The sequence below is a fragment of the Ostrinia furnacalis genome, unplaced genomic scaffold (genome assembly GCF_004193835.3).
Source record: "Ostrinia furnacalis isolate ACB-3 unplaced genomic scaffold, ASM419383v2 OfSCF6554, whole genome shotgun sequence".
In the NCBI taxonomy this organism is placed as follows: Eukaryota; Metazoa; Arthropoda; class Insecta; order Lepidoptera; family Crambidae; genus Ostrinia; species Ostrinia furnacalis.
Genome location: NW_021136793.1, coordinates 131,619 through 148,264, shown reverse-complemented (window position 1 = coordinate 148,264; position 16,646 = coordinate 131,619). Strand labels below are relative to the sequence as shown.

At 36.2% G+C, this 16,646-nt stretch overlaps 1 protein-coding gene across 1 annotated transcript; it reads left to right on the top strand.

The window, feature by feature from the left end:
• The first annotated feature begins 11,575 nt into the window (after window positions 1–11,575).
• On the top strand, window positions 11,576–15,725 carry LOC114362513 (nuclear transcription factor Y subunit gamma-like). Its single transcript, XM_028317951.1, has 5 exons — window positions 11,576–11,827; window positions 12,563–12,692; window positions 13,390–13,575; window positions 14,583–14,711; window positions 15,573–15,725. Exons 1-5 carry the CDS (start codon window positions 11,802–11,804, stop codon window positions 15,723–15,725), a joined length of 624 nt encoding a protein of 207 aa, XP_028173752.1. The 5' UTR covers window positions 11,576–11,801.
• Window positions 15,726–16,646: the final 921 nt, after the last annotated feature.

Genomic DNA, 16,646 nt, shown 5'->3' with positions numbered 1-16,646 from the left:
TTAATTGAAACTTTGCCATTGAAAACTTAACATGTTAGACTTATTTGTATAGTATTCGACTTGAACCGTTAAATTCAAATTTAAGGATAATTTATAAAAAACTAAAATTTTCGTCACCTTCGTGGCATCACCTTCGTGGTGTTTTATACACGAAGGTGATTTTAGGCCACGAAAGTGATTTCTTGCTTTGGTTTATTTTAAAATATAGTGACTGGTGTTTATGTTTTTACAATATTTTAATAACTATTAAATTATAATACGTGGTAAGTAGAGATCAGTACATCAATAAATAAATAAGGGCCTCGTATTTTTGTTGTCTGTCTGTATGACTGTATCATCATCATCATCATCATTTCAGCCACAGGACGTCCACTGCTGAACATAGGCCTCCCCCAATGCTTTCCATGTTGATCGATTGGTAGCGGCGGTATGACTGTATGTATGTCTGTATATGTGACTGTGTATCTGTTTGTAAGATAAATTTAATCTGAAGTTTGAGTTAAAAGTTGTTCAACACAAATACGAGGCCCTCTGGCCTAAATAAAAAATATATTTTTGTTGAGGGACTGATATCAGTTAGAGTTCTTTTTTATTGAGGTACTGATAATCCGTTTTTTGCTTCTTTAGCATTTCAGAATGCCACCAGTGTCACCCTTAAAACCAATTGCGTAGAATCTTGTAACTTAGTAGGTGACGTAATCGGTAAAATTTTATCTTGTATTAAAGTAGGTAGGTACCTATTTATATTATGTTATTGCTATTTATCTATGAAAATAAGATAAAATATATGTTTTATAAACACTTAAGAGTCAACAGTAGTAAAGTTTGAAAAAATTATTGCTGTGAAGTACAGAATCACTTTCGTGGCATCAAAAAATTCAAAACGTTAAAGCTTCCAAACGAGACTCACTATTTGACTGATTTACTGAGAATACAATCTTCACATCAAGCGCTACAATTTTTGTTTACAAAAAGTTGAAATAAGTTGGAAATAAAATTCGCCACGAAGGTGACGATGAGAACCGTGGCGATGAGAAATACCCAAATATATTTTTCTATATGTGGAAATATGGAAAACACTTTGACGGTGTCAAAGAAATTCTTATTTAGTAAGATTTACACAAAGTTTGTTAAATGTAATTCTATTTCAAAGAGTAGAACGATTTTAGAAAACGAAAAACACTTTACCCAGAAAAAATACAAAAAAACTGAGCCATTTTTCCAGGAATAACTAAATGTGAAACATCGCAAAGTTTCCATTTTATTTTAAGTAAAGAATCTACGTCAATGGAATAAGTAACAAACACCTACCTTTCTGCTTGCGCGAAAAATTCTTAGTTATTTCTGGCACTGTTTTTTTCTCTCTAATCCTGCCAAAGTATTCCCTCAAAAATCATTCCCTTAGAACTTCTCCAAACAGAGCCCAATTCCACGAAACGATTACGTCATATTTCACTATCCTCGTCACCCTCACTCGCAGTAAAAATAACTAAGTGAAAATGAGACAGATAGAGGTCATAAAGTCAAAATTGTTTTTCTCGGCAGACACCAAGAATTGCGAATTCATGAAAATGTTAATAATTTTTATGGAGGTTTTTTAACTGAACCGAAGGGAGGCTTATTTATTTAAGGGGATTGGAGGCAGTGTGCTTAAGTAGATAGACTGTAATTTGAATCTTAATACTGTGCCATTATTTATTTTGAGTAGAAAAAAATGCATGGGCTTTCCTGAAGCGAGGAACGGTGTCAAAAGAAAAATCGACTATTGCTGAGCATTGTTAGAACAATTAATAGCTGTCTTCCATCTTGATTTGTGATTTATTAGTAAATTATGCAAACTGTGCTCTATTATTTTATAATCAAGGTCATAATCAAGGGATGTGTCTCATCAAAAGATGTCAAAGAGGTTTCATCTACGTGTATTTAGATTCATTCACTTGGAGAATTATAGTTTCATCCTACTAATATTATAAATGCGAAAGTTTGTGTGGATGTTTGTTACTCTTTCACGCAAAAACTGCTGAACGGATTTTGATGAAACTTTACAGTATTATTATTTATAACCCAGAATAACATATAGGCTATAATTTATGACGATATTTGGCATACTAAATTTCACGCGGGTGAAGCCGCGGGCAAAAGATAGTACATTATAAAGTGTAATGTAATCATTGGTAAACAAAGGCATGAACTATAATATGTATAAACAAGATAACGTTAAGCACAAGATTTTTCAACTCAGTAACATAAACAGTTGTCCATATCGAGATTCGAACCTGCACCTCGAGAGGTGTTGACTCTACTTTACATTCATTACGCTCATTGGTTATAACCACAATATTCAACTGTAATGGGTTTCGCTATAAATACAAGATTATGTATTTCCCATTTTAACAAGAAGCATTCAGCTTTATTAATGAGAGAGTTAATTGAATTTGAGATTATGAAGTGCCGTTTTTAACCACAATTTTGGGGGATTTTATTTAATTAATGTGGTAGGGGAAATAAGAAAATATGAGCGGCGTTTTTAAAGCACCTACTGTGATGGGGAAATCTTTTTCATAATATTCATTTTAAACACGGCTAATAAATATAATTAGGTAATACATATGTATTTAAATCAATATTATTTTTCTTAGAGCGGTTTCGGACTTCTTTGCACTCTTAAACTATGTTTAATCGGTGCTTGGATTCGGAATCCGTCAAATCTGAAGAACTAGCGTGAGAAATCTCATGACGGATATCGGATCTAGTGCGTGAACTACTATACAATTAGTTCTAAGACTACTTCGGAACGTATTTTACGGGTTCCGAGGGCTTAGTGTGAGTTTATGTATGTGTATGAAAATTTTAGTTCTTGAAAGATTCCACTAGGGGCGCTGTACAATCATTTATACATTTAATGTCATTTTTTTACGCGCTCAATAGTGAGCGCGTTTGATGTTAACTCACACACAGCCACTCACATCGCATGTAGTAAGTAACCGCTGTCTAAGGCATGGTTTCTTGATAATTAGTAATAACCAACTACCAAATGCTACCAATAGTTAAATATAAACAAAGAAACTAATAGTTAAAAATTTGTACTAAAAGTCAAGGTAACCATCGTTCGAAAACCCAATTTCGCTGATATTTAACCACTTGTCATTTTATATGTTGACAAGTGGTTGTTTTAACTACAGATAAAAAAACTGGGCCTTGGTGTTTGTAGCCTTGTAGACTTTTCTAAGGCTGGGTTGCACCATTCTAATTTAACTTCGACAAATGTCAAAAATCTGTCAAACTCCATACAAAAAGCAACGGTCATCGTTATAGTTACCGTTAAAGTTAGGTGGTTCAACTCAGACTGAGAATTTTCTCTGTCGTTAGATATTCTACAAAGTTACTATGCAAGTATAATGCCGTCTACTGCAAAGATATATCATACAGCCAGGACTTATTGCCACTGAGACAACTCAAACATAAAAGTTAGAAAGTACAGTAGGGACGTTACTAGTTTATCTTACACTAGCTGACTCGGCGAACTTTCTACATCGCCTATGTTCATCAGAAATAATGACTTAATCTAATTGTGAAAGATTATTTCAAATCGATTCAGTAGTTTTGGAGCCTATTCAATACAAACAAGCAATCAAATCTTTCCTTTTATATTAATAGTGTAAATACAATACACGAATCGTCAAGAAGCACTTACAGGGTTAATAATGTGAAAAAAGTTATATCAACACCGACACCAACAAGGAAAACATCGTATCTCAGTTTGAATAGGATCGTTGAAAGATTTTTGAAAATTAAAACTCCTACTGTAATAATAAATTATTACTGATACGAGTAACTCTACTGTTACTATATCATTTGTGACTAGTACACAACGCGAACCTATTCCCGTTTAGATCTTCATAGTGCCACGTTCCACAAACAAACTAGGGACAAATAAATATTTCACTGAACTTAGTTTCGTGCTCCCAATACTAAACGCTGAAATGTCTGGCCACTGAGTATTTGAAGATTTGAGTAAGAAAGTTTTTCATTTGATCTACTAGAAAATGCTTTTTAAGTTCCTCATAGTCTTCTCAGAGTTAGCTGGAGGAGAATGCCAAATGGCATTAAGTTCGCCTTATGTTACTGTTTTTTTTTTATGTGATAGGAGGCAAACGAGCAGACGGATCACCTGATGGTAAGTGATTACCGTCGCCCATAGACACCCGCAGACCCAGGGGCGTTACAGGTGCGTTGCCGGCCTTTAAGATAAAGATACGCTCTCCTCTTGAAAGCTTGCAGGTCGTATCCGTCCGGAAACTGTGATTCATATGCAGTGTCCATATAAGTAGGTACGGAATCATAAATTTTTTGGAGAGTTTTGATGCACCCAAGCTTGCAATACCCCGACCAAACTCGATAGCAGAAACGCAAATACAAAGTTATTTTATAAGATTTTAGCGTTCCATTACAACTAAAATAGAAAGACACGGGTCTTAACGCGACGTTTATTAATGAGTTACATTATGTACTCACGGCTTGACGTTTCGGCTGCTATGCTACAGCCGTGGTCAAAAGCAAAATTTGAGTCAAATTTACTGAATTTGTCCGGTCATTTATGATTTTTGACAAGTCAATTTATACATCTCTAAATTCCAAGCAGTCAAATCCTCTATCTACTAAAACAGACCACGTTAAATTGATAATGTGACTTACAAAATCCAGTAAATTTATAACATTCCACTTGAAAGACGCGGTGTCACCCGTCTCTTGAAATGTGTCTGACTTATAAATCACAATAATACCTAGCCATGAGAACTAGATCAGATATAATCTAACGCTTATCTGACCATTATTCTTCATTGTGTCCTAAACGCTGTGTGTGGGCTACAGGATAAATCCTTATTTCAAAACTCGTGCCATGTGGGCGGTTCTGCGACCTTTGGACGAAATAATTAATGCGAATCTATACTAATATTATAAAGCTGAAGAGTTTGTTTGAACGCGCTAATCTCAGGAACTACTTACTGGTCGTATTTAAAAAAAATCTTGTTTGTATTGGATAGCCCATTCATCGAGGAAGGTCATAGGTTAATTACTTGGCGCTACGACCAATAGGAGCAGAGAATCAATGAAAAATGTTGCGAAAACGGGAAATATGCCAAACTTTTTCACGCGTACGAAGTCGCGTGTACACTAGTGTAGATATCGAGAAAATATGGATTATAGTGTGTAGGAGGGATGGCATTATCTCTTATCAGCTTGAAATGGTGTCAATTGTAATTATTTTGATGGGCATAGGTGGTTTTGGATCAAATTTCTTGGAGGTGAGGTTTACCTTATCTTGTGAGTGTGGACGTGACGTCGAGTGGAAACTGTGTATTTTTGGCGTGAAAATTAATATGACGTGACATAGAAGTGGTGAAGAAGAAGAAGTTTGTTGGTTTGAATGCCGAAGTAGGCAAATAGGTATTGTATGTAGGTACCTATGTATAAGGTAGTGTGACGAGTACCTACTACTATACTATAGGGAATATTACTTTGGGAAGAAAAGATTTACCCTCGAATAATTTTATTCCAAAAGCATTCCAAAATTGTTGCATATGTTTGCTTCTTTGAATAAATAACCCTTACTTGAAACCGTGCACGATATCAATAGAATTATCAATATCCATGTAGACGTCATGTTGGTTTATAGTTTTCGTATTTCGGCCCGGTTACTTTACGATCGGCGAAGTTATATAGTTATAGTTTTGTTGCATTTGTATGCAGAAACCAACTGGCAACGACAGGGCCGTATTTAATTTACTATGCGCCCTGGAAACTTAAGGATAACAGGGCCCTTTTCCTAATGCTGAATTGTAGAACTTTGCGTATTCTTTGTATTTATGGACTAGTGTTTTTTTTTTGGTGTGGGGGCCCCATTTTCGTGGGGCCCTGGGTTACCAATTGGTATCGACAGGGTCGTCTTTAACCTACAGGAGGTAGAGAGGTGGAAACATGAGGTTAAAAAATTTCCTAAAAAAACGCGCTAAATTGTAGCTAACTTTACGTACGACTCTTTGTATTTATAGGTTACTCTAATTTTTTTTGGGGTGGGGCCCCATTTTCTTTGGGCCCTGGGCCCATGCCTAGTGGGAGAGAGGTGCCTGTAAAGTAACTACATGAGCGTGAATATGAGAATTTACTGTTTAAGTTTCAGTTACACCATTTATAATATAACGTTTCTGTTTCGTTGCAGTTAGTGCTGCTTTTATGGCTTTATTGTTGAGCACGGAAAATGAAAATTTTGCGGCGCAATAAAATGTAGTTTACTTGTTTTATTGCTTTCTTAAATTTTTATTCTGTTTTAAAATCTTTTTAGAGCGCTTTTATTTATTACATCAGGTATTTTACAAAATATGATTCATAAACGTTTATAACCACTAAATTGCGGGCATTAAACAGTTTATACCCAACCAAACCTATGAAGATGTACCCTTACGTAATGTCATTTAGATAGACAATTGGCCGACTACAGAGGGCTGTTAATCGATATAACATGTACACGCATTACACTAATTTGGTATCGGCCGATTCTTCATATGAATGCAAAGCCGACTAAAATATCTACCGACAAATTTAATATACTGTAGTCTACGGGACTATTCCCACCTCTCGTTCCCACCACTGCAACTCCTGTATAGCCAGGATCTACAGCTTGACCGCCACAAAAACCAAACCAATGATAGTCAAGTTTGTCCCGGGGGAAAGTTAAACTGTCATTGGACCCGCAACGAAATTAATCAGAAGAACATAGGAGTTCGAAATTAAGGTTCGACTTCCCTCCATTGCAAAGCGGATGACAGGTGACAAACAAAGGTTTAAAACCTATAAGAAAAGATTATGCACCACGGACAATAAATATCAATTAAGGGGGCCTATCTTATGAGCAATTAGCAACTACCTGTCAATAATATTTTTCACAAAATCGCTTAAAAGTAGTAGTCTAGAGTAATTACGTCATTATGAATGTTGGTAACTCTTAACTAACAGTCTCTCCTTCTTTCCAGTCATCGAGTCCGGGGACGAGCCAGCCGCCTGCAGCGGTCGGAGAACCCTGGTGCTGTCCAACCACCAGAGCACAGCAGACGTCCCCATGCTCATGGCTGCCTGGAACCCTCGCCCTGGAGTCCTGCCCAACCTGATGTGGATCATGGACAGGGTGTTCAAGTTCACCAACTTCGGGATAGTCAGCGTGTTGCATGAGGACTTCTTCATACAAGCGGTGAGTTGTTTTGTTAATTAATTGTAACAATTTACTGTCTTATGCGTCTTCTCGTTTGCCTCCTGTCACATAAAAAAAATATAATGTTTAATCCATCAAATCCCAAGAGGTCGCATAAACCGCGTAACATTGATGTTAACGGTTGAATTGAACACAATTTTCGATGTTTTTAAATGGTAAATGGTATCACTGAAGATGCGTCATATGATAAAGAAAAGGCTTTATCAAAGAAAAATAATGTCATTCACGTTTCTCAAAAAATCTCCTTCCATATCGGCTGCTAAAAATACTTTTTATTTTATAAATAACATTCAAAAACATTTTTGTCAAGACACATACTTAAGCGCTGTCTTCAGAATACGGACTAAGCAGGAAGGTCAAGTATTCCACTCAGCGCCACCGAACCACATTCAGGGGCTACTTATTTTAAGAGAAAAGATAAGGACGTCTCCAAATACGTAAAGTGTGGGTTCCGTCGCTATATTATAATATGACGCATTTAGGTAATGCAGGACACTGAAGTGAAGTATTTTTAAAATTACTTTACAGGTACATGACAAATGTGGTAAATAGTGCCAAAAAATAATTAGTGTGTAGGTACTTTGTATTTTAGTGTGAAATGTCGGATATTATGTTCGTTACGATTTATTTGTTTGCATTTAATTTTCTAATGTAGAGTAGAGATGCAGACTGCATGGGACTAACATTTTTCAAAGCCTTTCTATCTTGCGGTATAGCATTGTAAAAGTTCATCAAAATACATCCAATGTTTTGCAAAAAAAAAAAATTTTGCCCTTCTTTTACCCAAATACAGTATGTATAATTTAGTGGGTAGGTAGGTATAGATGCGATATCATAAAATATTTCTTCCCACACATGGACCCCCAAAACAAGTATCAGGTAAAGGATTCCCTGGGGAACGTTGAAGGTAATGAGATAGCACAGAGTGGTCTTATTCGCGCTTGCTTTGTGGGAAGAACCCGGATTATCCGAGTATAAGCAGCCTTCCTTTCAACCCGAAATTTTGAGGAAACTATGTAGGAAAAGATGAGCCCGGGGCCTCTTAAACCCAGTCTGAGACTAAATAGTTTTCTGAATGGATAGTGTGCGGTAGCGGAAAGTTATTCATATAATTTTGGGTGAAATTGAAGGAGCTTAGGTACTTGTAAATGATTTGTCTTGTTTTGTAGAAGTAGCAAGTGCAAAATACTATTTGAAATTAGGACGATAGTAAAGTTTAAGGAAAATTGTGTACTCTGCAGTCAATGCTCAAATTCTCTCAGTAATCAGATTTTTTTTACAAATAAGTACTTAGCTTAGGACAATTTCACACAGCGCTATCTAGCCCCAAAGTAAGCAATTAATATGCTTGTGGTATGTGTAAAAAGTGAGATCTATTAGTACATTTTTATGTAGGATTCTACTATAAATAAAGCTCTACTAAAGTTAGTGTCAATCATTAATAATGACCCAAATGACCTTTTAAATACATTACCGATCGATACAATAAAACTCACCCCATTTTTAGAACCTGCCACTTACTTATACTTAGATTTACGTTGTCATGAGACTCATAAAAAGCTCAGGCAACAGCACATCGGACTTTACATTTTTGTCGCAAGATCAACTCTATTACAACCACATAAGAGATCACAGTGTCAAGCTTGACGTGTTTCTGTAATACATTCATTACTGATCTTACGCCATGATTGATGAAGCTAGAATCATTGTTTTGATGTTACGAAATAAGCCTAAAGCCGTACCCGGATCAACTCGACATTGACCGGAGAAAGTGGTTCAATACGTCGTATTGCTCAAGTTCTTTGTTATGATGAGGTTGAAATGGTAATGAGAATTATTGTAAAATCATTTGAGCATAAAAAAGTTTTACATTTTCTCAAAGAGTTTTTCACTTAACACTGACTGCATTCCACTTAATTTCCATTGTGGTCAAATACCTGCCTTGTTATGCATAAAAATCTTTCTCGACAAGACTCGAGTAAGTATACTCGTAATACTCGAGTAGGCAGTAGTAATACTGTTATTAAAAATTCCTTCATCTTTGAACATTATTATACGTGTAATTTCGGTGAACACTAGGTATAATCATTGAAGTGATTTTTATTATAAAAATGCTACGAGTATTTTCGACTGGTATCCAACATGGTGTTTATAAGCAAGGGACTTAAAAAAAGCCCTCAGTGTATTTTTAGAGCGTTTAATAAGTTACGTAGCATGCTTACAGCGCTTACCTTTAATTTACTCTTAACGTGTGTTCAAAATACTTTCGCAAATGCCATTTTATTGCATTTTCTGTCCAATTACATTCAAAATCAAAATCAAAAATATCTTTATTTGTTTAGACTAATTAAATTAGTTCTTGCAAATCGTCAAATGCTCTTCAGGAGCCTATACATGTCTCATTCTTTTTTTGCCCTACCAGCGCTTCGAGACAAACATTTGGCAAGTGCTGAGAAGAAGCGCCCTAACAAACTCAGTCACCACTGTCTGCCGGTTTAAAAATATGAAAAAATATAAAAAAGTAGGAAGTTACATACATTCAGAAGCAAGTGACTTACCACGCGCTCCCGTTGATAGAAGGTGGCCTTTAAGACGCCCATCTAGCACAAGACCGCGTGGCAGTTTTGAATATATTTCTTTAGTGCCGTGCTAATTTCTAGGTTAATTGTTGCGTTTTGATACATATATTTTATGTCAGGTATATCTTTCCTTGACCAGTCCCCGAAGGCAGCGCCTGTTCACAGACATGACCACCATAATATAATAGAGAGAGATGGCAACTAATGTATCTATACAATTAATTAGGTACATTGTGAGAGCCTGAGAGACTTAATTCCAAGGTAATTTATCATTAAGGTAATCATTTGTAGTGTAATAAGCTTTTTTTAGTAAGTGTTCTTTAACTATACTTTTAAATTTATTAATGGGTAGTTTTTTATAGTCTTCAGGAACTTTGTTATAATAGTAAATACTCTGTCCCATAAAAGTACCATATATAAATTGCTTGCCTTATATAAATAAATAAATAAATAAANAAGTACCATATACTTTTTGAAGTCTAAGATTGCCCAGCAATATGCCCAAATACAGAACACATTGCTTGTAAATGCAATGACAGCATCAATGTCATAATGTAAACAGTTTACATTGCTTATGTAGTACTAAAGATTATTCAAACGTTGAGTACTGATACCTCAGTGCGTAATGAGCACATATTTTGATTACTTTGTGTGTGTGAATTTCTAATGCGACACTGAGTTTCGAACTCAGCGCATTAGTTAGCATCTCTATGACAAAACATGACAGAAGCCCTGCCTTGAATTGCCATGAGAGTTCTTGTGGCTCAATTTGCCACTATGACATCTTTCTTTACTATTTAGTGTGCCTTTCTTGGTGATCGGGGCTTGAACCCAAAACGTATCAATAAAACTAACAATAAAATAGGTCAAACTTGCTATTTTTTTTACTAATTTCCAGAGATTTGCCTTTAGCAGTAGTGTCCACTGCCTAGCAATATTTTGCCATAGATTATAGCGTCCATGCGTTTCAGAAAATAAATGGGTGTCACCGCTAGCAGCTAGCATGGCCTAATTTCATAACAGAACAGGTAAACGCATCGTCTGCGCAAGGACAAATCAATAAACATACGATCGATAACAACATACCCGTTTGGGTGTCGATGAATGGCATTCGCATTCTTCTTTCGGCACATAGTCTGGAGTTAAATGTTGAAGAGTTCTCAATAATTTCTTTGTAACTTGGATCATTGAGAAAGCTGAAACAGGCAAAAAAAACATTCACACTTTCAGCACTTGTATACTCCAGAAATTCGCATGGTATGACGACGTCACTTTGTTTGTATGATCACTATTCACTAGAGATTCAACAATTTCATGGTTTTAGGATGATATACCTCTCAATTTTTGCTAAATTTGAAGGATTTACTATCTGAATCTCCGCCGCCGCCATCACAGCCGCCATTTTACTAGACGCTAACTTGACATCGATGACGTATGGTATTAAAAAAAAGTTGCATTTCCGGCTAGTGCTGCAAGTAAGCATAATATTAAACATAAGCTTGGATTTGATAGTAGACACAGATAATCTAAAAACCGGTATTAATTTTATCCACGTAAAATGGTCAATGAATTCGAGTATCAATATCTAAAAGGCAATTTTGAGTGCATTTTACTTTAGAAAACTTAACAATTTCATCAAAATGAATAATTTTCACGTAAAAACCAAGCCCAAAATTGAGACGAGTTTTATTTTCGATAGTAGTATTACATGGTAACACCGATACAAACGTCAAGCTTGTGACTGGTCATCGCTGGACGAATCGTGGAAGTGGCGCATTTTCAGTAATTGTTGATTGGAGATCGCCAAATAATACACTGATTATTGGTTACTGTGTTTAATAAACTTTGGCCGCGTATAAATAATTCCTACTTTGATTTAGGGCAAAACATTAACTCGTAGAATTAGTTAAAAGTGGTTTTCTTGCGATTGCCCTTGTGCGGTTGGAACATTCAAGATGTCCGTATGCTTTTTTGTGCCTGCGTAAGTTCCCGTTTGATTACTTTATCACTTCTCAAACTAATTTGACAGGTATTTTAGAAACTTTCACGATGTAAAATTTACGCCTGAAAAACACTACACCACATTTCAACTTTTTACCATTCCCAAAACTTTGTAAATGGCATAGTTGTTTCTTCTTTTTACATAAGAATAAATACATGCAATAAAATGTGCCGGTGCCGTTATGTATCATCAAACACATTAGTCTACCAGTAAACTTAATCAAAAGTTACACTTAAAAATACAGGGTGTCTTAAAAATGTTTTTTTTTAAATATTTTTTCATACATAAATAAGTAAATATAATGCTTCTGATTTGCATTTAGACAGATCGTTTTTTTTAAGTATTTAATTATGGCAATTATTAAAAGTTGGAAAAAAAATTCAATAAAATATTTACTTTTAATATTTTGTTTTTTACTTTGCTATCTTAATCTAAGTTTGCTATGGCATATACCACAAACAGATTTTATATTATGCATAGGAAGAGAAAAATATTTACTTGATTTTTCAGCAATGACTACCTTTACTATTACTAATAAAAAATAAACGTTTGACTAATATTAACTTAAATACTACTTACAGCACCATAAGACTAGCACTAATAAAGAAAGAAAAATTATTTATTAGACAAACTAATAAAAAAAAATAGGTACATACACAAATCTAAAATGTGTACTTTACACTAGTCATTAATGTTGTTGTCACCTGCCTACAGCGAACAGGGCAGCGGAGTGGCCGAGGAGATAGAGACGGAGACCGTAGAGGATGCACCCCTGGAGAGCAGCCAGCAGACACTGCAGCAGTTCTGGTCGAAGGTCATGGAGGACATCAGGAAGATCACTGCTGTGAGTATAACATTATAGCCAATGTGTTATTTTTAACAAAGGGATAATAAAATAGAAATAAAAAAAGAATAGCATTTGAATGCAAGAACTTTTTCCATGGTACTGAAGTTAAAATAAATATTTAAAAAAACCACTCCTTTTTAATCAAACTTAAAAAACAGCCTGTATAGTTTTGTCTTCATAAGAAAAAAAATTGTTATTTTTTTAATATCTACTTGAAAATGAAAATGTTTTATAGCCTGACCAGGAACATAAAACCTGATTTAAAAAATATTTAAATCAGGTTACCTATAAATAATATTTTTTCGTTAATTTATGAAAATATCAAATTAGCCCGTAATCCTGAATCCTGATACATAAAGTTAGCCTATTAATTTAACACAGGTACGACTGTACTCAGTGTTGCACTATCAAATGCAATTGACGCGCCTCTATGCCAGGGTTTTTATGTTCCTGGTCAGGCTATATTACACAAATAAACTTCATTTACAATACATGTTCTTAACCTTCCTTTTAGGTATAAAATGCCTTGTAGTAGGACTTCAATGAATCTATGTAGTAAATAAATAAATACAAATTAGATTTTAAATATTGGATATTAATTAAGATACAAAAGATAAAGTCTCTTCTAAACATTGCGAGCACATGTAGACTACCATCCATTTCCACCTTGTAAAATAAAACCTTTCTTCTCCAGGAGGATTTCAAGACCCAAGCCCTACCGCTGGCCCGCATCAAGAAGATCATGAAGCTAGATGAGGAGGTGAAGATGATATCGGGGGAGGCTCCCATGCTGTTCGCTAAAGCAGCTGAGATATTTATCCACGAGTTGACGTTACGTGCCTGGTCGCACACAGAGGACAACAAGCGGAGGACTCTGCAGGTGTGTTAACAAACCCTTGTATTATTTGACACATTATTACTATTATTAATATATGACAAAGCCACGATAGCCGAACGGTGAAGGGGTCGGAGTGGCCGACTCGAGATCCGAGGAACACGGGTTCGATTGCAACCGCCGCTCCACTATTGAGGTGAGCCACTCGTAACACAAGCTTATTTAGCTTAACACGAGCGGATAACGGGACTATTAGTAATTTGCGCAACACAAATTGCTAATAATCTTTAAAAAAATGTTTACCTATGATGATCAGGTCTGAGATAATATTACAGCCCATTCGATTAAATTATTTTGGCATCCACTGTTTCTGGTGAAATGCCATATGGGTAATAAAAAGTGTCTGTTTGCGTAGCCTCTAAAACTAAGAGACGGGGGACTGCAACTCTATAGCCAGGATCTACATTTAGGCCTCCAATGAAACTCAACCAGTGAAAGTTGAGTAGTCCTAGGATATAAAAGTTGGCGTATAAAAGTCCTATTACTCTCCAGTGGCGTCCATGTCTTAGCCACTATACTTAGTCAGTGTCACGACCTTACGTGCTTGTGGCGCCACCTGACGAACTCGTAATATAGGTACTGGTATTAGTGCCCATTAAAAAATAAAATAGGCACTAGAAGAATAGTGACGCTTCTTCTCCTTGACGTGTCGACAACAAACCTACAGTGTCTGCCCAAAACTCTGCTACAAGAGTGGTGTATGATAGTGACACTTATGGTTATGTTTATTTCTAAAGCCCGGTCTGTGAGCACGTAGAATTTTGTCCAATGACCCCAAGCTACCCATCCTTATCGCTCGCGCGTAATTATGTTGCTATAGGGCTCGCACACTCACTGCGGGTGCCAGTGGCACAGTCGCGACAGCAATATAATTACGCGCGAGCGATAAGGATGGGTAGCTTGGGGTCATTGGACAAAATTCTACGTGGTCACAGACCAGACTTTATTACTTATAGATTTTGTTCAATTCAATACTTATTTACTGTTCACAGCGCAACGACATAGCGATGGCGATATCGAAGTCGGACCAGTTCGACTTCCTGATCGACATCGTGCCGCGACACGAGGTCAAGCCCAAGCCGCGCGACGACCCGCCGCGGGCCACCACCGTCACCGAGCAGGTATGCAGGCAGTAACAACTCTAATGTCTTTGTAATAGATGCTAATGTTCTGTGTACGGGAAACCGGACTGGTACCTATGTACAATCAGCGCCAAATAGTTTGTGACACCCAAAGTGGCCAAGAAGTTGACAACACAACCTTATTCCAACTGTAACAAAGACGTGTAGGGAACTTATTTTCTGACCCCAACCAGGGTTCGAGGATATATATCAAACGATATATATCAAGATATATATCGGATATATATCCGATATATATCAAGCCGGTTTTGATGATATATATCAACTTTTAAAATTTCTTACTGTATTTGTACTTTTTGACATAAGATTTTTATTTTTTTAGGTGATTTTGCCATATTTCAAAGATATTTTATGTTTTTGCTTTATTTGTCTGATTTTAAGTTTTAAAAACATTAAAAACATGTTTATGTAACACATATGCAATAGTATTCATGAATAATACAATAAAATAATACTATGGCTTTCATACAAAATTGATATATATCAAAGTTGATATATATCGGATATATATCATAAATATCCAATATTTTGATATTTATCATAAATATCGGATATTTTCGAACCCTGACCCCAACCTTCTTCTGGTATAGTCTGGTTTGAATTTTGTCCAATGACCCCAAGCACCCATCCTTGTCGCTCGCGCGTAATTATGTTGCTGTCGCGCTCGCACACTCACTGCGGGCACCCGTCGCACAGTCGCGACAGCAATATAATTACGCGCGAGCGATAAGGATGGGTAGCTTGGGGTCATTGGACAAAATTCTACGTGCTCACAAACCGGGCTTTAGTTTTGAATGTACATTATTTCTTTATTTGAAACAAGCGTGTGTTTTCCCGCAGCTTACGCAGCAGCACATCAGTACAGTACACAGCGGCCAGCAGCAGATTGTGGTCCAGCCGTGTGCTCAACTCGTGCAGGTACGTACATACATCTTATATGCCAGAATGTCAGAGAACTGTATGCCACAACTACAGGGTGGAAACGATAAGTGATCTCACTCGATTATTTCTAAACTATACAAGATATCCAAAAACTGGTTACTGATCCTGAAAGTGCTTCACGAGCTCTATCCAACGGAACCAATAATAGGTTACAAAATAAACTGGATCTATCCGAAAATTCAATGTTTCCGGCTTCCATACATTTAGTAAAACCACAATATTAAAAACTATACAAGATATCCAAAAACTGGTTACTGATCCTGAAAGTGCTTCACGAGCTCTATCCAACGGTACCAATAATAGGTTACAAAATAAACTGGATCTATCCGAAAATGCAATGTTTCCAGCTTCCATACATTTAGTACTGCCACAGTCATGGCACTCATGTCTTGATAATATTATAGCAAGTAAAGCCTAAAACCAATGTTTTTCATGAATAATTTTAAATAAGAATGCAATTTGGAGTTTAATGTAAGTGTTTATTATTGAATAAAAAAAATTAACACTTCTAACATTGTGTGACTGGCATACATTTAGTATGGAGCCTGAAAACATTGAATTTTCGGATAGATCTAGTTAATTCTGTAACATATTACTGATACCGTTTGAAAGAGCTCGTAAAGCACTTTTATTATCAATAACCAGTTTTTCGATATCTTGTATAGTTTAGAAATAATCGAGTGAGATCACTTATCGTTTCCACCCTGTATAGATGACCCACCCTGAACTGTCCCACCAAACTCAATGACAGGGGGGCGCTACCATCGTTCAACTATATGGTTTCCAACATGGCAAAAATCGGAACCAGCGATCCGGTATTGACGGTGGCGCCCCACTGTCAATGTTATAGATAGGACAGTTCAGTATTTTGGAACTATTACTAAATTGATGATGCAAAGTCAAGGATCTTCTTTTCAGCCGATTTTAGTGCAATAAATGNTCTAAGGCAAAATAAAAGACTGTGAAGCGCGG

Excerpts from the sequence above, each read along its gene's own strand:
- LOC114362513 (XM_028317951.1), top strand. The coding sequence starts at position 11,802 with ATGTCCGTATGCTTTTTTGTGCCTGC. Across the intron at positions 11,828-12,562 it reads GTATGCTTTTTTGTGCCTGC|CGAACAGGGCAGCGGAGTGG; the intron begins GTAAGTTCCCGT and ends ACCTGCCTACAG. Across the intron at positions 12,693-13,389 it reads ACATCAGGAAGATCACTGCT|GAGGATTTCAAGACCCAAGC; the intron begins GTGAGTATAACA and ends TTTCTTCTCCAG.